Source organism: Camelina sativa, chromosome 12, assembly GCF_030686135.1.
Source record: "Camelina sativa cultivar CO46 ecotype springtype chromosome 12, ASM3068613v1".
Lineage (NCBI taxonomy): Eukaryota > Viridiplantae > Streptophyta > Magnoliopsida > Brassicales > Brassicaceae > Camelina > Camelina sativa.
The window spans coordinates 17,546,467-17,567,561 of NC_141891.1; the positions used below are offsets into that span (position 1 = coordinate 17,546,467).

At 34.5% G+C, this 21,095-nt stretch overlaps 2 protein-coding genes, 1 long non-coding RNA gene and 1 pseudogene across 5 annotated transcripts; 2 read left to right on the plus strand and 2 right to left on the minus strand.

Moving 5' to 3' along the window:
* The first annotated feature begins 3,799 nt into the window (after positions 1 to 3,799).
* On the plus strand, positions 3,800 to 4,019 carry LOC147930653 (uncharacterized). Its single transcript, XR_015574065.1, has 2 exons — positions 3,800 to 3,892; positions 3,989 to 4,019. It is a non-coding gene; the product is annotated as an uncharacterized LOC147930653 (long non-coding RNA).
* Positions 4,020 to 6,988: 2,969 nt separating this feature from the next.
* LOC104732073 (cysteine-tryptophan domain-containing zinc finger protein 3-like) lies at positions 6,989 to 13,714 on the plus strand. Of its 2 annotated transcripts, XM_010451599.3 has the most exons (12): positions 6,995 to 7,632; positions 8,051 to 8,120; positions 8,200 to 8,327; positions 8,515 to 8,844; positions 8,935 to 9,671; positions 10,005 to 10,072; positions 10,211 to 10,396; positions 10,481 to 11,523; positions 11,683 to 11,840; positions 11,984 to 12,144; positions 12,414 to 12,571; positions 13,032 to 13,714. In XM_010451599.3, exons 1-12 carry the CDS (start codon positions 7,540 to 7,542, stop codon positions 13,248 to 13,250), a joined length of 3,351 nt encoding a protein of 1,116 aa, XP_010449901.2. In that variant the 5' UTR covers positions 6,995 to 7,539; the 3' UTR covers positions 13,251 to 13,714. The 2 variants fall into 2 exon arrangements, with proteins under 2 accessions (XP_010449898.2, XP_010449901.2); XM_010451596.3 differs by having other exon boundaries at positions 6,989 to 7,632; positions 10,005 to 10,396.
* Positions 13,715 to 17,027: 3,313 nt separating this feature from the next.
* On the minus strand, positions 17,028 to 18,907 carry LOC104732074 (pentatricopeptide repeat-containing protein At4g15720 pseudogene; annotated as a pseudogene). The gene has a single exon (XR_015575298.1). The product of XR_015575298.1 is annotated as a pentatricopeptide repeat-containing protein At4g15720 pseudogene (transcript).
* An 867-nt stretch (positions 18,908 to 19,774) lies between these two features.
* On the minus strand, positions 19,775 to 20,929 carry LOC147930654 (uncharacterized). The gene is made up of 3 exons (XM_087478174.1): positions 20,571 to 20,929; positions 20,281 to 20,427; positions 19,775 to 20,200 (listed from the first exon to the last, which is right to left on the minus strand). The coding sequence occupies exons 1-3, from the start codon at positions 20,784 to 20,786 to the stop codon at positions 19,982 to 19,984; spliced, it is 582 nt and encodes a 193-aa protein (XP_087334300.1). The 5' UTR covers positions 20,787 to 20,929; the 3' UTR covers positions 19,775 to 19,981.
* Between the last annotated feature and the right edge of the window lie 166 nt (positions 20,930 to 21,095).

The window sequence follows — 21,095 nt, forward strand, 5'->3', positions numbered from 1 at the left end:
ACGATGCTTTCCGAAGAGTAGTTTTACTCGCTAACCATTCACATGATCGGTTATTGTCCAACTTCATATTTGATTTCTCTTTGTTACGATTTGCATGCAGCATCTTGTGGCTGAACTTTTTACTAAACCATAACTTTAAACCTGATGTGTCCAAACGTAGCTCTGGAATATAGACATAATGGTACCAATGCTTCCGTACCAAAGTCTTTGTGACATATCTCGACTTTGTAAGATTCTTCGACATATTGACATATAGTATCTCCACCATAACAGCCTTTGAGAAAATCTTCTGGATAAAATTCAACAAAACTCTAAAATTCACCAGAAAAGGCCCCAATACTTTGTGTAGTCTCATACTTCGACCAGCAACAACCCTCACAAAGTGATGGATTTGAATTAGTCTAGTAGGACATTTTTGACTCTGCAAATGTAAAACCATTGCCGTGGGAATAAACACAATCGTCCCCATCTCTTGACCAAACTCATTCAAGAATTTAACATGAGCATCATCAAATCCAACACTAATTTCTGGTAGCCCTATCATGACAATAAAGTTCCATCTAAGTTTTGTTAAAACATTCTTCAACCTCCATATCTGACCATTGCCAATGATATAATGTCGCCTATATGTGATCAAACCCTCATTCAATTTCAAGACGACAGCACAACAATAGTCTAAACGATGAAGTCCTAAACTCATCACCCAAACAATGGAATCACCAAAAGTCAATCCCGGATCCCAAACCTTAGTTTGATCTCTGTTCTTCATGTAGTGAATATACAAATTAGAGTGAACAGAGGAGATATGAGGGATGAATCGAAAACCATCAATCAGAGATGGAAAGAGACTGACACAATTACTTTTGGGCTTAGATTTGAGTAAGGTCAGAAAAACACTCTTCCAGAAGAAGAGAATATAAACGCGAATCTGGAAACAATTCCAACCGCGACAGAGACGACGAGACGACAAAACACTTTTACGCCTCAAATGCAAGACACTCGGTGAATTTTGGGTGTGATGAAATACCATACAAGTCCAGAATGGTACCAGTAAAGGTGATTGACTCAGATCTGTCCACACCATCTTGTCAAAGGAGTAAAGGATGGGGAATTGGAGAAGTGGATTTGCCGAAACAATTATCTAAAAACTATACAGAATAAGAAATCAAAGGACTGGAAATAAAGAGAAGGGGCTGACCGACGCCGGAGAAGCCAGCGCCGGCCGTAATCTATGGAGATTGAAGGCGGTTACTGTACCGTCGCTTTGGGAGAGAAAAGAGAGGAAGACCGATAAGGATAGCTAGCAAGCATTACCAACAATAGATGAAAGATAAATAAATATCTTAGAATTAATTTCGTGGAAATACAGAATATGGAATATCCCACATATGTATAATATTTATTTAAAAGGTGATAAATATACCAAATAAATATCTTCAGGCTTGGGACCGATCTGCAGAATCTGCAATCCGAAAATGGAATGGGTAACAACTTTACGACTAGCCTTTTGAAAAAGTTCAAGCTAGCGAAGTTAATGCACTTAACTACAACACGATCATTTTAATGTTTTCTTGATCATCCATAAAGCTGTTCAAACTTCATTATTGAGACGGTTTATCTAATTGTATTAGATGTGGCCACAATGGGGGCTATAATTCTTTTTCTTTATCCGCAATTGCTTTAGATCAATAACAAGACTACGCCTAAACAAGATTCGTAGGCGTAGATCACACGTGAGAAAGCTAAATTCCTTAAGAAAACTATATGGTTGCCAATGCGATGCGTGGATGATGTATTTTTAGTTGTTTATAAACTTTTATTGATTTGTGATTATAATATAATTATATATATATATATATATACATGATCAGATTTGATTGTTTGATGTGCATTTATGTAACATCTTACATATATTTTTTTTTTAAAGAAAGAAATAAAAAAAAAACTAACAAGAAATTAAGCAAAACATATGAGAAATATAAACAAAACATAAGTAAAATACTTTTACATATGTGTTTTTACAACAAATAAAATAGACTCTCAAATGCCATACCATCTCTTTTTTATATATTGTCACGTTAGCATTTTGTTAGTTTATTAAAGATATATTTTTGTATAAAATTTTAATACAAATTCTCAAGTTTCATGTGCTATGCCTTATTTGAATCATTTGAACCTCTTTAAATATAAAATATGAAATATCTACAAACTAATTTTAATACAAATTTTCAAGTATCATGTGCTATGCCTTAATTGAATCATTTGAACCTCTTATTTTAATATGTATTTGTTTGGTTAAATTACATATTAGTGTATTTAAATTTGAGAAAAAACAGATGTATTAGTTTATTACTACATGGTTTTAATTAATGTTGGACATGTGTCAAGTTCTCATGTGACATGTGTCAATCTCTAGTTAGAAAGTTTTTGGAGACTCTACTTTATTATATACGATGAGCTTCATGTACTATTTAGTTTCTAAATTTTGTATTACTTCAAATTTTAATATGTTATCAAAATTTAGAGTTAATTTTAGTACATTTTAAAATTTGAAGTAATTAAATCCAGAGTTGATCTTTTATAAAAAAAAAAGTAAAATAAAAAGTTTAGAGTTGATAAGTTTTACGATACAAAAATACATTTATAGCCGAAGCAGTAAGTGACAATACCGCATGATTCGTCTAGTTTTACAATTATAGTCATGTATTTTTTTAAAAAAATATTATTGATGCATCTGTTTATAAATCCCAAAAATAATTTCATTAACTATGTTAATTAGGTTCATTAATTAAATCATCATAATTTTTTTTAAATGTATATATATATATATATATATTCACAATTTAAAAAGATTAGTTGCAGTTTGATGTTATACTTCTTTTCTTTTTAACTCTCAAGTCACTATTTTGACAGTTCCTTTCCTTCTCACAAATAATACTCATTATAAGTTATAACTTACTAGTATTTGTCATGTGCATACGCACAGAATTATTATTTGATTACAAATAATATATAACTAATTATTACTTTGTAATATAGTAAATCTGTAATATATAAATATATCCTTAAGTACTTTAGAATATAATTTGTTGGTTGACTCATTAAAAATGTTAGTAAAAACATATATTTTAAGTGTTTATTTTTGGTGTAAGTATATGAATAACAAAAATATAAATGTTACTTACACTATGATGTTTTGTGATCAAATCCTTTATCCTATAAAGCACAAGTCACTTGTCCAATAAAATCAAGCTACATCAGATTTTTTTTATGAAAATAACAAAAACTTTTACACAATCGTGTAGAACGAGGAAAAAAAAACTGAACCAATTTAAAGTTTTACAAAAAAAAACTGAACCCTTGGCTTTTACTGATAATTTTTTCTTTAAACAAAAAACACCACGATCTAGAGTTCTTTGTTTTCCACGTTCCTCAACTAAACTTCCCACTTTCATCACTTTTCTCAACTGATCTTTTTCAAATCACATATATATATATCACAATTCTCCTCTCAGTTTCACCAAACCACCACCACTAAATCTGCAAAAACTGAAGCTACTTTTTCAATCACATCTCGGAACCGTCCTTTTTGTTTGACCGCCAAGCCCAAACATTAAAAAAATCCCATTGCATCCTCACCGCCCTTAAAGCTTCCCACCGTTTCCATTGTCTTCTTTCTTTATTCAGAAGGTGATTCTTTTGTTCACCTACACTTTCTTAAGATAACTATAGAATATGGAATTACTGTTGATTTGTAATTTTGAAAGTCGTTTTGTCAATTTAATTGCAGGTACGATTGTGGTTGTTTGCTACATGAAGCTTGATGTCACATGGTGCATAACTGCATATGCTAACAAAAATACATTTGAAGTTCTTTGTTTTGGTGTTATTGGTGAGATAACAATGAATCGTAAAAGAAGTCATCATATATATTGTGGATGATAAGTTGGAAAACATAATCCTAATTATTTATGTTTTTCTGCGGTAGATGATTCGAGAGTAAACAGTTTTATGTATAGTTAGCAGTAGCACCACAACTTTGAAGGAAAGAGAGGAAGCACCGAAGGAAATGGAGAGAAATGTGAAGATGAATAATATATATTATTTGATCACAAAACATCATAGTGTAAGTAACATTTATATTTTTTTTATTCATATACTTACACCAAAAATAAACACTTAAAATATATGTTTTTACTAACATTTTTAATGAGTCAACCAACAAATTATATTCTAAAGTACTTAAGGATATATTTATATATTACCGATTTACTATATTACAAAGTAATATATATTTTTGTTAGCATATGCAGTTATGCACCACGTGACATCAAGCTTCATGTAGCAAACAACCACAATCGTACCTGCAATTAAATTGACAAAACGACTTTCAAAATTACAAATCAACAGTAATTCCATATTCTATAGTTATCTTAAGAAAGTGTAGGTGAACAAAAGAATCACCTTCTGAATAAAGAAAGAAGACAATGGAAACGGTGGGAAGCTTTAAGGGCGGTGAGGATGCAATGGAATTTTTTTAATGTTTGGGCTTAGCGGTCAAACAAAAAGGACGGTTCCGAGATGTGATTGAAAAAATAGCTTTAGTTTTTGCAGATTTAGTGGTGGTGATTTGGTGAAACTGAGAGGAGAATTGTGATATATATATGTGATTTGAAAAAGATCAGTTGAGAAAAGTGATGAAAGTGGGAAGTCTATTTGAGGAATGTGAAAAACAAAGAACTCTAGGTCGTAGTGTTTTTTGTTTAAAAGAAAAATTATCAATAAAAGCCAAGGGTTCAGTTTTTTTTGTAAAACTTTAAATTGGTTCAGTTTTTTTTCTCGTTCTACACGATTGTGTAAAAGTTTTTGTTATTTTCATAAAAAAAATCTGATTTGGCTTTATTTTATGTGAAAATAAACCAGTTTGACACAAATTTAGGGGAAAATAACTAGAATAACTCTCAATCGGATTGGATAACTAGATTAACCCAACATTTTTGTTTAATGACCAAAAACCCTAGTTTTGATTTTTTTTTTATTAATCATAAAAAATAGAAAAAGAAATAGGGCAAAAAAACAAAATCAATCAAACATTTTTTTTCCACATCCACCTCTTCCTTCTCCGGCATGGGCAAACAAATCAATCCAACATTTTTTGTGAAGTCTGCATTTAACTCAGAATCAACTGTATTTAGGTCTAGCTCTGATATTTACTATCTTCGGGAAGTTGTTGGACTGTTGGAGTCAAAAATTACATGGCCAAGTGATAAAATTATTTTTAACACTAATGTTGATTCGCAAAAGACTAATGGATCCAGGGTATTTTTTATTAACTGGGTTAATTGTTATAACTTTTTGAAAATCAGTAGTCATTGCTTCATTAATATTGTGAATACATAACTCTTTAGGCTGCAGGTGGAGATGAATTCGATGACAAATAGGTGAATTTAATGGTTTTTAATTTAAAAAAGCATTTCCTTTTCTTTATATATTTTGTTGTTGATGTCAAAAAATAATATTTTATTGTTATATATACACATAAATTATAATAGAAATTGATATTAGACAACAAACAATTACAAATACAAAATAAAAAATAGATATGAAATATTGTTTCATAGAATAATCAATATATATAACAATCATCAAAATAAAATTAAAGTACAAATGTACCAGCTATCATTTAAATTTTAATTCAAGTAGTTTAGGCCTTTAGGGTATTGGAGTATAGGGTTTAGGATTCAATCTCTTCAAACTTATGTTCCGTCTTTGTCAATTAACAAAATAAATTACAATAAAATTATTTTCAAATGTATAACATAAAATAAATCTGTTACAACATAAAATAAATCTGTAAACTCATTATAGCAATTACTTTTCTCTGTAATAGTCTGTTATCACAAGACAGATTTTTGGAAACAAAAAAAATCTGTCATAACATAAAATAAATCTGCCATAACATGCTACACCAATGTTATTACTGTAGGTCAAACTAGCAATTTTTATTTCCCAACAGAAAATCTGCTATCACTCGACAGATTTTATGTAAAATAATTAAAATCTGTTGTAACTAAAAAAAAATCTGTTATCACTAGACGTCAATCTAGTAATTATTTTTAAATCAACAAATCTGCCATGTTATGACAGATTTTCACCGTTTTAACAAAATCTGCAACCACTACAAAAAAAAAATCAGCCACAAATTATAAAAAAATTGTCATGTATTAGGAAGTCTGTTGTGTCGTCAATGATAAATCTGTCATGAAAAAAAACTGTTGAAAAAAAGAAAAACTGTCGCAACCATTTTGAATAAGTCTGCCAACTAAAATAAGTCTGCCGAAGAAAATCTGCCATTAACAATAAAATCTGTTATAAACTTATAAATCTGTCATAACTTACAGCAGATTTTTTTATTTTTTTGTCCCTATCGCCGAAAAAAATCATTAAGGATATTTTGGTATTTTATTTTTTTCCTAACAAAGCAATAAAGGGTATTTTAGGTATAAAAATAACTCATCTAACCTTTATATTTTAGGAGTTAGTTTAGTAATTAATCCCTTAATTTGGGTTAGTCTAGTAACTTTCCCTTATTTTATAGGACAAATGACTTGTGCTTTATAGGATAAAGGATAACCGTTTCGTTTATGTTTTAGTTATTCATCTAATGAATTAACGTAACTTTAAACCGTTACTTCAAAATTAATGATTATATGGTCCAAATCCATATCTATCCTACTAACAGAAACATTCAACCATATACATTTGAATCCAATTACGAACCACTAAATAAAGAACTCCGATCCAAATTCTTTCTAAATAGGGGGATCCGATCTCAATTCTGAATGCTAAGCAAAATCCGATAAAAGCGCAGAAAAAGAAGGGGCAAAGTGTAAAAATATCTCTCAAGCTTTAAATGAAAATAGACGAAATCATAGAAAAATTACAAAATTAAATTTTTTTTAATTAATAATTAATTAATGATTAAACCAAAGAAGAATCGAAAAAAAACTAAACACTCTTTCTAAACCATCGCGTCTTTTGTTTGTCTCCCAAAAAAAAAAAAAAAAAAACTCGGAGACGCACAAAGCTACTTGCCGCCGAACCTTCCGTAAACCTCGTAGCCGCACTTCGTCGCCTTTTGACTTGATCACGACCTCGTCTCAGTGATCGAATCGTACTTTACAACTTCACGCTCTTTGATCGAACGAGCTTGATCTTTGTTTCGAGTCTTTTTAATAAACTGGATGAAGTGACTTATTAATTTCGCGTTTTGAAACAACTAAACTTGGTTCTTCTGGGTTTGGAGATTGAACAAATTTGGGGGATTTTGCGGGATACTCTGACTGATTCCGTTTGTGTGTTTTCGCGTTCTTTGTTTTGGGTGTGTGTGTGTTTTGAATTTCTGGGCAATGTTGGATTTTCGAGACGGTTTTGGTGGCGGCTGAGTTAGTGTGTGTTGTGTGTGTGGGGGGTTTAGGAAGTAGTAGTAATTAGGGTTTGGGAATTGGGTTATGTATAGGGGTTTTGTAGTTGTAGAAGATGGGAGAGGATTATGAACTTGAAGAAGGAGAGATGAATTGTTCTTCTGAATCAGAAGCCGTTGTTGATCTTGACGTTGATCTCTCCTACATTGTGAGCATCTTTTTTGTGATTTTTTTTTTTTTTTTTCAGTTACAATTGCTTCTTTGTGTGGTGTTATGTGTATAGAATTGAAAAGCTTAATTACAATGTTGGGTGTTTTTGTTTACTTGAAAAGTTGAAGGTCTTTTGGTAATGATTTTTTGTTCATAAGGCTAATGCTGATTAAGTTTAGTTTATCTTAGTTCAGTTAGATATAGCTTTTGTGAGATATCGCAAATGCTATGTATCTTGTTTGTTCTAGAGTTTTGAGTTCCAGCTTGAAGAACTATGTGTCGTCTTTTGTAACATTCTTGCTTGTATGCATTCTGTATGGGGAACATAGTATTTTTTTTTATGCATTTCTTCTCTTTTTTTGTATCTTTTTTTTTTTTTTTTGCTAAAGTCTTCTTCTATGGGTGGTGTATTGAAGGACAAGAAGCTACAGAATGTACTTGGCCACTTCCAAAAAGATTTTGAAGTTGGAGCCCTTAACCTGTCTGGTAAGTAATATTAACTATGGTTTAAGTGCGAAAGTATATTGAGATGAAATGTCATTGAAAGAATGATGTGGTTGGTCAGGTCCAAATATCTGTGACTATGGATCATTTTTGCCCACTTACAAACGTTCGCTTGCTGTACCATCATGTCAAAGGAATTCCCCAGAGAATCATGCCGTCCAAAGATTTTCTGATAATTTTAACGGAAAGGTATGACAACAACAATTCTCACTTCGTTTTGAAGATAAAAATATTGAAAAAACTTTGTTGTTTCAGTATTCTTCATTATGGATTCTTTTAAGGTTTGAAGGAATCTGGACTTTTCAGTGATTGCTTTCTTGGTATTAGTTTAATTATGAGTACTAATGAATTATTGTTTGCTCGGAATGTGGTTCAGAAGTTTACGTCACTGCCTCCTACATCTTGTAAACTAGTAAGTAATCAGGATCCTCAGAACTATCAAACTTCAGGATCTCTTATGGCCCAAGCTCCTGGTAAAAAAGGAAATGCAGGAATACTGGGCAATGGTTTGCCTGATCATAAGCCAGTTAAGATTCGGATCAAAATGGGCTCTGAAATCTTGTCCCAAAAGGTTATAGTTTCCAAGGATCTTCGTCTCAATGGTTCTCCAAATTCACCACCACGAAACAGCCATGATGATAGTAGCAGACTGCTACCACATACATCTATGGAGAAGACAAGTGAATCTCCTTCCCGCATTCTACAGGTAGATCAGATATCACATTCTGTTGGGTTTTTTGTGTGGATTAAATGGTTCGGGATTGATACCAACTTACTTTTAATTTCATTGAAACAGGAAATGACTGCCATTCCTTTCCCAGAGGATCTACTGATGTCGCCTCTTCCTGATAGTCTGCTTCTTGTGAAAGAGAAGGGGAAGCAATATACTTTATCAGACAACCAACCTGTGCTTAAGACAGGAAAGGAACCTTCTATTCAGACAAAGAACAAGTTTTCGGATGTTTTACTTTGTGAGGAAACTCCAAGTGGAAGGAGAAGGAAAGCTGACTGCGTTACTGCTACCACTTGGAATGAGACTTCATCAACTGGTGAGATGAAAAAGCAAAAAGTTTTTTCCACTGGTCAGCTGGCCTGGGAGAAGTCAACTTCTGGTTTAGGTGCGGCAAGTTCTAATATTGATGGGCCTACAATAAAAAGTAACTTGCAGGAAGATATTAAAAAAGATGGTGAAAGTGATCCCAAACTTGCATTTGCTAGATCAAACAAAGTAAAGGTTGTTGGGGTGCATGCTGTGAAGGAGAAAAAGACATGTTTGACAAAGTTGCGACAGAAAAATACTAAAAATAGTTCTGGTGATAAATTTATATCAAAGATGCCTTTCAAAGATGCTGCATATATAGGTCACAATAGTATGGACGTTGGGTTTGATTTCGCGGTTGCACCTGCTTCCACTAGTCTTCACCTTGATAATTGGGCACAATGTGATAGTTGTAAGACATGGCGACTACTTCCCCTTGGCCTGAATACTGAGAAGCTGCCTGATAAGTGGCTGTGTAGCATGCAAACGTGGCTGTAAGTATCTAGTTATTTCATTTAACCTCGCTTTTTAATGTATCTCCTATTCAAGGTTTGTATCCTGTGCTCTTTTCTTGATTCAAGCACTAATCCTTTTTAGTCGCTATCATGGTTAGTTTGAAATAAGTTTCATAGTTGTTTATAGTTGAAGTTTTTTTAATCGTGTTAGGTCTTGTTCCCTAGAACAGCTGGGTCAAGCAGTAAAGATGTAAAATTGTTTTGACAACGCTTCTACTTACTTTCTGGATTTGGTCATTCAACCTTGTGCAGAACCTTCAGGTTCTCATATTATCACATCTTCTTACCATCCTTCCTAAACTTCGCTTGTAGGCCTAGAATGAACCACTGTGGTGTCAGCGAGGAAGAGACAACAAAGGCTATCCTACACTTTCATGCTGGTGAGGCTCATGGTCCTGAAACTGGTGTCAAACTCCTCTCTGGTTCTAGTAATGCTGATAAAAGCTACCAACCATTAACTTCTGGTTCATTGCCAAATCCAGTTGAAAAGAAGTTTAACATGAAAGACTTTTCTTCAGGACTTCCAAGAAATATCTTGGTTGATGCTGCAACGCCTATGAAAAGTAGCGCACATGTTCTTAAAATAAAAAACTTGAAGCTGTCAGGAGAAACGCCTAATGCTACTCAGATATCCACTGACTTTGGTGTGTCGCGCGATTTTGTTCAGGATAAGGTTGACCAGAAAGCAAAGTGGCGATCAGCAGGTCGGTTTTGCTAACAGCTAAGAGTACATTTTCACTTCACTTGGGCTTCTCTTTTTTCTTCAAAATAACTTGTTCTTATTGTAGGTACTGATTGTCAGATAAAGACAAAGAAGAAAAAGGAGGGTGACAAACAAGAAAGTGATGGTTCCAAGCATATCACGACTGGTGTTGGAAACAAACTCGCCAGAGATATGAAAGTAGAAGAAATACATTGGAATCAAGATCCGGAATGGACTCCAGCAGAGAGAAAAACAAAGCGTCCTGACAATGATTTTCACACTTTGGATGTAGAGCGAGTCACAAAGAAAAGATTACTCGCATCTAAAAGCAAACCTGATCACAAACGTCAACTACCAACTGCTAGTGGTTCCTTGTGTACAAAAGCTCATGGCAGAATCAATACTCCAGTGAGGAAAGTAAGGTTGGTGGGTTCCAAGCAGGGTAGCGATGGCAACAATTTAAAATTGTTTGCAGATAGTGATGAAAAAGAGCCATCAATGGTCAAGGCGACAATAAATAGGATTTCAGTCCAGGAATCTAAAGCATGCCAAAGAAATGAATTGTTTCAGGCTGATGGCTCTCAAGAACACCGGAATGCTGATGCCTCATGTAAATATTTCTCTGGTGGAAGTGGGCAGATTTCTGGGGTAGAAACATCAAGCTCTTCGAAGGTTGTAGGATCACATAAAAGTGGAAGAATGTATGTGGAAGAAGTAAAAGCATCTCCTCTGGGATCAGTTTCTTCTTCCCCAGAAAGGTCATCATGCCCGACGAATCGTGCATCAGCTGCAGAGAGCTTACCTCGGAAAAAACAAAACATGAAATATGGTGATGCTGGGAGTAGATTTTTTCATGATAGAAAACCCCTATCCCAAGAAGCTAATTGTGAAATTTTGTCGACAACTCATCCTAAAAACAGGAAACAGCCAAAACCAGAAGTATGTAAACGAAACCCAAAGTTTGGTGATTTACCGTGCACAAGTATGAAATCGGTCCTTAAAAATAGAGCTGGGATAAACAAAATCGGTGACATTGCTCATGAGACTATGGATAATAGATCCTGCCATGCTGCGAATGATATACTTCAAGAGGCTGAAAAGCTGAAAAAGCTTGCTAACTGTTTGGAGGTCAGTATTTATGCTATGTCTAATGTAGTATGAAGCTTCAAGTTTCATCTGCTATAATTGAACAAATGATAGAAATGATGGAACAGTAGAATGAATCACAGTGCTGTCTTTCTTCTGTTAGTTTTTAATTTGGTTGTTTTTCTATCTCAATGAATTCAGAGCTCTGGATTTGAATATGAATACAAGGAGACTAAATTTAAAGCGTCCCTGAAGTTTCTCTTTGGAGCTTCACTTTTGGAAATGTGCAGTACTGATAATGTGGAAGGGGTGACGATGAGCCATGTTGAAGCTTACCATACTGCTGCAAAACTTTCAGAGTAAGTGAATGATTTTGCTTGCTCTTTTTTTCTATTTCCTTATAACTGAGGAAATTTGTCAGGAATCAGTGTATTACGAAACAGAATGTTGCTGATTCTATTATGTTTTTGTGGTCATTGAACACTCTGCTTGTTTGTCACAGAAGCTGTGCCCATCAATATGAAACGAGACAAGAAATGGCTGCAGCTGTTTTGGCCTATAAATGCTCAGAAGTGGCTTGCATGAGGCTAGTGTACGGCAGAAGTTTAGGTCTGAGTGGAGAATGGAATGAATTGCAGAAGATGGTACAGATGACTCCTCAAGGTAATATTGGATTTTGCATCTATGATCATATCAGTGAGTGAACTTTTTCTGGAGATATCTTGTCAATGTGGTCAAGTCAGAATAATAATGGTTTTCATTGTCTAAAATAGTCCTCGGTGGTTTTTTTTTGTTTCGGTCACGTAGTAAAGATATTTTATCTCAGCAGTACTAAATGTATTCATACTATTTGGCTTAGTATGTCCACCTTTCATAGTTTACAAAAATTTTATGGCTTTAATATCTGGAAGTTCATATAATCGTTTCTACAGGTGAATCACCGTCGTCATCTGCATCTGATGTTGATAGTTTTAATCATCAAGGGGTGATTGACAAGTCTGCTAAAACTAAAAGAGGTCTCTCCCATGTTGCTGGAAACCTTCTCACTGTTGCTAGAAGCCAGCTAAATTTTCTTCCGTTATTGGACTTTGTAAGTTATCCCACGTTCATCAATTATTGGCATGATACATTTCAAAAAGCAAGCTGGGTTGTCTCTTACCTCTGCTGTTTGAGTTTTGATACCTCAACTTTCCAGGCCTTTAAGTTGGTTAAGAGAGATAGGATTGTCAGAGATCAATTTCTTTATATATGCATTCCCTATACATCTTTGATGCAACACGTGATACAAGCATTTTGCAGTACTTCAATTGAACAAATTTATAGAGTTCCATATATGAATCACTGAAAGAGTGGGATTGATGTGTGCGCAGTTGGAACATATCAGTCTCATTTCATTACATCCCTGTTTAAATGTATGTTTGCTGAATTGAAACATGGAGTTGTGTCGATTCTGGACAACTAAGATTCTTCTGTTGCCTGAGCTGTGCATGTCTTTCTCATCTATCTTCCTGTGACAAACAAAGCTGATATCTTATAATTATCTAATGCAGACAGAGAGCATGAATCTGGCAATGGAAGCCTCAGCAAAAACTCAAAATGCTTTTAAAGCAGTCACTGTCACTTTAGAAGAAACAAAGCATGGAGATTGTATCGCTGCTATCAAGAAAGTTGTCGATTTCAGTTTCCATGATGTGGAAGCGCTTATAAAGATGATTGAGGTTGCACTGGATGCTCTAAATTCATCAAGATTCGGTGGCCCAAAGTGTTGAATCTATTTTGTACATAGGCTCTGGTCCTATAAAGAATAGAATAGTGTTTTAGCAAGAAGAGCAACCCAGAAGCATGGATCTAGAGATTACCTCTGGTTTTCATGAACTTCCATAGAAAAGTCTTATAATTAGGATAGTGTTCAAGGCTGATTACCCTTGAATAGATTAGGAAAGGAAGACTTGGAAAGAGGACACTTGATAAGGATGGATATATAAGGTCTACGTATGCACTTGGCAGTAATTCTCAGGGTCCTGTTTCATGTCTTTCTTCTTTTTGCGGTGTCCGGGTATCCAAGACTAACTAAAGAATATTTATAGAAGAGTAGCAGGATTCTTAGATATAGTCATTTCAAAGATTGGGTAGTGATAAGAGTTGTGACAAGACACTGCTCTATATCCCTCTAATCATGTTTCAGTTCTGTTCAAAGTATAATTGGAAATGAAACATAAATTTTTTGCGGTGATATAACAAGATCATGTGCTTATCAGCTTCTGTCAGGTATGTATTCCTCTATTTTGTCATCTTATTCTGCTGAGTAGCTTTCACCAAGCAAATGACCAGGATAGTGGTTCTTTTTGAACACTTATAATAGATTATTATGTTACACAACGTCTTTGGTTTCTGAATTTAACAACGGAAACTTTCAAAGTTTAGCTGATTTTGGTTTTTTGGTGCACCGCGTTTAAGTTTCATACCAACATGCTAGTTGTTGCGAATTTCACCATGTTAGTAGTAAGTAGCAACCTCAAGCTACTTCTGCGATTTCTGTTTGTATCTGTATTCGGTTTCATATGGACCCATACAAGATGCTCTTCTGTTTTGATATTCCATTTGGGGATGTTTGGATGCTCTTACTTCGCCATTCGTAAACGCCCCAGTTCGGTAGACTGTAGAAACACTTCTTCTGGCCTTGTGTGTAAACAGGCTTAGCTTCAGTTTTGGCAGTGTGGTTTTTTTGTACTCTCCTGGCTTAGTTCATGCCAAGTCACAGTGGCTAGCTTGTATTGCTGCATAAAGCTTTTTGCATTGTAAATAACCACAGTCAAGTCTTTTCCCAAGTAATTTGTTTTTTTTGGTTATACAGTTACGGTTACAAATTTTGTTTATACTGTTCACATACCATAAAAGTTGTTTCTAAACCATAACTAACTCAATTCTTTAGTCAAATCGTATTTGTTTCATTTCATTTGACTAATTAAAGCTAATTTCATTATAAGTGATCTCCTTGGAACCGCTTCTACGACAATGTTTTCACTATGAATGATTCGGAATATGTCAGACCAAATAATTGACGTAAAAGCATTGGATAGCACTTGTCACTTGCTGATCCGACTGAATTAACCAACCGCTTGCTCGCTTCACCAACAGTCTCAACTCTTCCATGTAACCTACCTAGCTCTGCTCAAACTTGTATTGTTTCTGCCAAGTCATAAACATAATCAACATGGCCAGGTCTTCCAAGGATAACAACAACACAAGTTAATTGCCTAGGATCAGGAATCACACACCATGCTTTGAGTTCAAGAATTATAGGCCTTGTGTAACCAGACCCGAATGGTATTAAGACGGCCATTGACGAAGAAAACGAAGAATCTGTTAGTACTCGATCGAATCTCAGCTTTCTCTCTAAATCGTTCGTTTCTTCTACTCTTTTTTTCTTTAATCTTATTTCATTTTGCAGGGAACAAATCTCGAGTTGGTCACGTATGTGAGTGCAAATATAGTGGGAGTTCAAGGATTCTTGTTTTGCATAACATTCTGGGCACAAGATGTTTCATCACCGAATCCTGAGCCAAAACTTTACCAAGCAAAGGTGAGAAAGTTTATGGATGACTTCATTGTCAGTGACTTCAGGCTAAGGCCAACTCAAGAACAATGGGCTTGAGCATGTTAATTTACGTACTTTTCAATATGATTTAATTTTGATTTTGCTTCTTGAATTGTATAATTACGGCCAAGACTTGTGAGTTGTGTCTCTCATTATTCGTAGTAACTTGGATGCATACATGCAGGTGATAACGACCCCAATTCCGGTGTGCCCAAGACGCTTCTTCATCGTAGTTTTAAAATAGTTTTTGGTTTTTGTATTTTAAATTTTAGTTTTTAATTTTTGGATTTTACAAAAAAAAAAAAATAATAATAACAAATTATAGAAAAATGTAACCTAAATTTTTTTTATAGGAAAAGTGAAAAACTTAAATAAGGTTTTTAGATTATTAATGAAAATTGTTAAAATCTTCCAAAAACCAGATTCCCTCTAAATTAGAGAACCATTTTTACAAAATCTTGAATAAATAAAAAAGGAGTTTCTCAAAAACAAAAACCAAAAACCATTACAAAACTATAAACATACAAGGCCTTAATGTGCATATATTTTCTTTTCGGTTAAATTTGCAATCGCGATAAAATAATATTATAATACAAGTCAGTAAGTCACAAACAAAAACATTCAATTGTGAAAGTAAGATTAGCTCTTATTTGATCCTGAAGGAACATAAAGTTCAATGCCACTTTCACAAGGTGGTGGTTTGGTGCTTGTAAGGAACATTGTTGTTCGGAGTCTTTTCCAATGTTGAATAGTGCTTCAATCGCTCGTATAAATGCGATTGCCCAGCAAATCCCTCCAATAATATTAATATTATGTTAATAAAAACAATATATATAAATTCGTCAAATATAGAATCATGTAATGTGTTAATGTGATATTCATGTATATATATATGTTATATACATGAATATACATGAATGTGATATTCATGTAATGTGTCAATGTGATAGTTATGTGTGCCAATTATGTTAACATTTGGTATAGCTGAACATAATTGGTACACATAAGTAATATATATATATATATACATGAATATCACATTGACACGTTACATGATTCTATATTTTTATATGTATTTTGATTTAGAGTTAATAAAAAAGATAGTGTTTTTTTCTATGCTTCTCTGCATGTATCTAAAATCTCCTCTATGTACCACCATGGTATCTTTTATTTTTATAATTTATGAAAATCAAATTGTCACAATTAATCACCAAATTTACTTACACAAATGAAAAACCCACAATCAAATAAATATTTATATAATATAAGTAAATGATAATTTTTTTTGTATATCAAAAGTCATCGCCAATTAAATATTTTATACAAAATGTTTATGAACTTACTTTTATGAAAATTGGCAATATAAGTGTTTCTCGTCACCACTCCTTTCTTTTATATTCGTGTGTACGCTATTTTTAGATCTATTTGATTTCAATTAGTGTTCCTATGCATCTACAACCGTAAATCAAAAAAATAAATAAAAATCTATTTTTCTTAGATAAAATGAATAATTGGTTATTTTCTTCACCTGATTTATGGTTACATTTTTTACATTTCATCTATAATTTAATTTTATGGTTAATATGGACATACAATTATTTCCATTATTCACCCAAAATAACTCTTTTTTAATGGACACACTGTAAATGTTTTAGGAACAAAGACTCTTATGAACATTTTTTCCATTTTTTGGTTTAATGTTAAAATGAGAACTATGAACATTAAGAAAACTCAACAATTTTTTGCTCTAAAAAAACAAAAAAGAACTCAGCAAATAAATCAATCGATCACTTTGTCCACAACTACCAGTCTACCACAATTCCTTTAATTTAAATCGTATTCGGTTTCATTTTTCTTTGAATAATTACTTAAAAGCTAGGATTAATTTATAAACGATCTCCTATGAACCGCTTCTATGGACAACAATGTTTTTACTTTTTACTATGAATGATTCGGAATATATCTCACTAAATTAGTAAAAACAAAAAGTCACCAAAAATCACGACAAGTGCAAGATCCATCCTTAAAACAGTGAAACCTATTTACATCCCTAACAACAATTTCTCTCTGCACAATCTCACTGATCAGCTTGAAAGCCTCATGGCAATCTCTACACATCCTCAAATTGTTCATAATCCGAATAGTTGATCCCGCAGGCAAATGAAGCAATCCATAGGCTAAAGCCAATCTCTCACAATGCAAATTCACCATTGCCTCTTTAGCTTCTTCGTCAACATCAACAAAAACCGATGAACTTGTGATCATACTACTTCCCCTGTGTCCTCTTTCCTTCATTCGCTTCTCCAGATCTTTCAAAAACCTCTCAATCTCACCGCTTTCATCACAAGACAAATCCCCAGCATGAAAGACATAAACTGACCCCTTACTCTCAATCCAGCTACAAGCTCGTTCTTTCACGTTTCCACTAAGCTTCATCTCTAATCGAAGAGACTCTGAATCTTCCCATCCTCCAGCCACAGCATAAGCATTGGATAATGCGATATACGCACTTGTCACTTGCTGATCCGACTGAATTAACCGCTTGCTTGCTTCACAAACAATCTCTACTCTTCCATGTAACCTACCAGCTGAAAGAAGAGCTCCCCACAAAAGCGCCCCTTGCTCTGCTCCAACATCTATTGTTTTCGCCAAGTCATAAGCTTCGTCAACACGGCCACATCTTCCAAGCATATCAACAACACAAGTGTAATGCCTCGGGTCAGGGATCACACCATGCTTCTCAGCCATTGAATTCAAGAATTCTAAGCCTTCGTTAACAAGACCCGAATGGCTACAAGCGTGTAACACGCCGAGTAACGTTACATAGTTAGGCTTTATTCTCTTTCCAACCATTTCATCGAATAGTTTGATCGCTGCTTCTCCAAGTCCATGCTTTGCCTTTGCCATGATCATAGACGTGTACGTTATAACAGAATGACAACGAATGCTCAAGAAGACTTTCTCAGCACAGCTTAGAGACCCGCACTTCGCGTACATATCAAGAAGCGAGGAAGCAACCACATTGTTCGATTCATAACCACCTCGAGTGACTAACCCGTGAGCAACTTCTCCCCATTTCAGCCTACCTAAACTAGAGCAAGCGCTAATAACACTAGCCAGCATGAACTGATTCGGCCTATCGAACGTCGAAGAAGCATTGAATGATCTAAACAACTCAATAGCTTCATGGCCACGACCGCTCTGCGCATAAGCAGTGATCATAGAAGTCCAAGAAACAACATTTCTACCATAACCAATCATGGAGTCAAAAACCCTTCTAGCCGTTTCCACATCGTTGCATTTCCCATACATATCAACAAGAGAGGAACTCACCACGGTATTGCTGTTAAGCCCGGAAATCTCAAAACGGGCGTGTATGCATTTCCCGATTCTTGATTCAGCCAAAGACGAACATGCTTTAAAGACACTAGCAAACGTGTACTCATTGGGAGGCACAGATCCATCTTCATGCATCTCCTGAAACATAGACAGAGCAGTTTGAGGTTGACCCATGTTGTTAAACCCAGAAATAACCGAAGTCCAGGAAACGACGTTCGGTTGACACATTTCACCAAACACCTTGCGTGCAGTGTTGACTTCTCTGACCTTGACATAACTATTTATGAGGAGATTCACAGTGAAAGTGTCACTCGCAAGCCCAAGTTTCAGAGTCAGGGTATGTAATAAATTTGTAAGAATAGGGTTGGTAGATTCTGAAAGCTTATGTACCAAGAAAGCTTTCGTTTTTAGGTGATCAAGAAGAAGAAACGGATAAGTTGTTGCACTTGTAGGGGCTAAACGGACATTTTGGATTAACCGTCTTTTCATTGTGTCAATTTTGTGGGATTATTTATGACTTTCATACTTTATGTTCTCTATCTATACAATGCGGTGTCGTTTAGTGTTTTCACCTTACTCGCATTACTCGAATTAAAAACATAATTTTCTCACAAATTTGGTTTTCTTTTGTTTTTAGTTAGCAATTTGTAAGTAACTTTGATCCTTCTTATTTTGTCCCAAGAATATTTCCCTGAAAAAAAATAGAAAGTGGACATTGTATTGCATATGTTGTAACTGTTATGAAAATGCATTTTAAAAGAAATTTTGTTTGTTAAAAGTTGTTTCCAATGTGTTGCTTTAAGCTACAAGTAACCATATATGATTGGTTTAGATCAAAAAGTAACCATATATGGATGATAAAATTTCAGAGAAAATTAGAAAAAGACGTGACGGGTCCTAATGGACCAAGAGTTTCGGGGTATGCTCAGCCAATAGAATGGGTGTTACCTCTGGGTCGTCATCCTATTTCTATTCTACTGCGTGCTTCACCAAATGTGATGTCTTCACAAACCGACCATGTCTTATGGTGGAGAAATACTTTAAATGGATCTCATGTATTGTTCTCTTCGTCTCTCACTTGGTCTTCCCTACAAGATCCTTTGGCCGCAAGTTACATGACACAAATCTCTGTGGTTCAGTCAAGGCATCCCAAAGCATGCTTTTATTTATTGGGGCCTTAATGTGTCTTTGGAATGCCCCTAATGTGTAACAGCTCTGGGAACCAAATCTCTCAACTTCTCTCTCTATCAACTCTAACACGTTGTGCTCTCCTTTTCATTCCCATTATATATTCATTTTGTAAACTCAAAATGGTATCGTTGTAGAAATGGACAAAGAAGATGAATGCAAAGTAGATTTTAAGGAGAAAATGAAAGGACATGAATTATTCAAGAAAATTAAATATCACATTGTGATATTTGAAACAGTTAATTTGGACATGTGATGTTTCAAAATTCTAGTAAGAGTTCGTTTGCTTAAAAACTAGTTAATGTTTGTGCCTTCCAACTCTCGACTCTGGCGGTTGTCCCTAGATCATATGATACCATATATCTGAACCGAACACTACCACCTTTCCTTGTTGATGCTGGCACTTTGCTTAGGCTTTTCCCTGACCATTTTGACGGAGATATCATCGCAAAACTTGCGCACCTTGGCTTGGTAAAGTCGTGGCTCTGGATTTGTTGAAGAAAGATCTTTGGCCCAAAATGTAATATAATACATAAGACCCTTGCACGGTACTATATTGGCACCTACATAATCGATAAGCTCAAGCTTTCTTTCCTGTAAAGAGCAACACAAAAGTTAAGTAGAATAATAGAGGAAAACCATTAGAAAGAAATAAAAAGCAAGAACCATCTTACATCTTCAGCATCGTGTTCTTTAATGGCTGTCCGTATGAGTAGTTTGAGCAGCTCGTCATTGGTCAGCTTCTCATCAAGATATGGTTTCCAGTGGAAGTTGACGACAGAGAATATGTAGTCAAAACTGTCCCAGTCCACATCGAAACCCTAAAAAAAAACAACAATGAAAACAAAGGAGGATAAACCCTAAACTAAACAGCATCCAAATTATAAAATGCTACATGGCTCTCTCTCTCTCTCTCTCTCTATCTATCTCTATGACCAACAAATTGGAGCATCGAAATACGTACCTCGCTCTCATCAAACTGTTTGAAAAAGAGCTGGCACTGTCTTCTACATTCCTGATCGTCGATTTCACCAACGCGGAGTAGTTTCCCGCCGTGGAAGAAGGAACCTGGAGGAATATCTTGCTCCGAAGTTGTCTCTATCTTCCGATCCTTTTGTGGTGGAGATTCACACTCCACTGAATCTCTCAACTGCAGCTTCGAATTGTCAACACCAGCCATTGTACAATGTCGAAACCGTAGCTACAATTCACCTTTTTTTTCTTCGTTGTTGTTGTTGTTGTAAATCAGAATATTAGGGGTGCTATTGGTTTGTGATTTAAATAGAGTTGTAATTATTTTAAATATTATTTCTAATCTGTTGTTATTCAATCAAGATTTTGTTAAACTTGTTTGTTATTAGTTTGTGATTTATAAAAAGTCATTTAAAATCTTAATAAATTTGGTGTTATTCAATTAAAACAAAAGAATCTAGGATATTTAATGAATTCAATTATTATATTTTTAGTTTATGACTTTAGTTTATATATA

Bases quoted from the DNA above. Each gene is read 5' to 3' on its own strand.
- LOC104732073 (XM_010451596.3), top strand. From the start codon at position 7,540: ATGGGAGAGGATTATGAACTTGAAGAAGGAGAGATGAATTGTTCTTCT. The intron at 8,328-8,514 runs GTATGACAACAA...AATGTGGTTCAG, and splicing joins CTGATAATTTTAACGGAAAG to AAGTTTACGTCACTGCCTCC. The intron at 12,145-12,413 runs GTAATATTGGAT...TCGTTTCTACAG, and splicing joins GGTACAGATGACTCCTCAAG to GTGAATCACCGTCGTCATCT.
- LOC147930654 (XM_087478174.1), bottom strand. From the start codon at position 20,786: ATGGCTGGTGTTGACAATTCGAAGCTGCAGTTGAGAGATTCAGTGGAG. The intron at 20,428-20,570 runs GTACGTATTTCG...GTTTTTTTTTAG, and splicing joins AACAGTTTGATGAGAGCGAG to GGTTTCGATGTGGACTGGGA. The intron at 20,201-20,280 runs GTAAGATGGTTC...TGCTCTTTACAG, and splicing joins AAGAACACGATGCTGAAGAT to GAAAGAAAGCTTGAGCTTAT.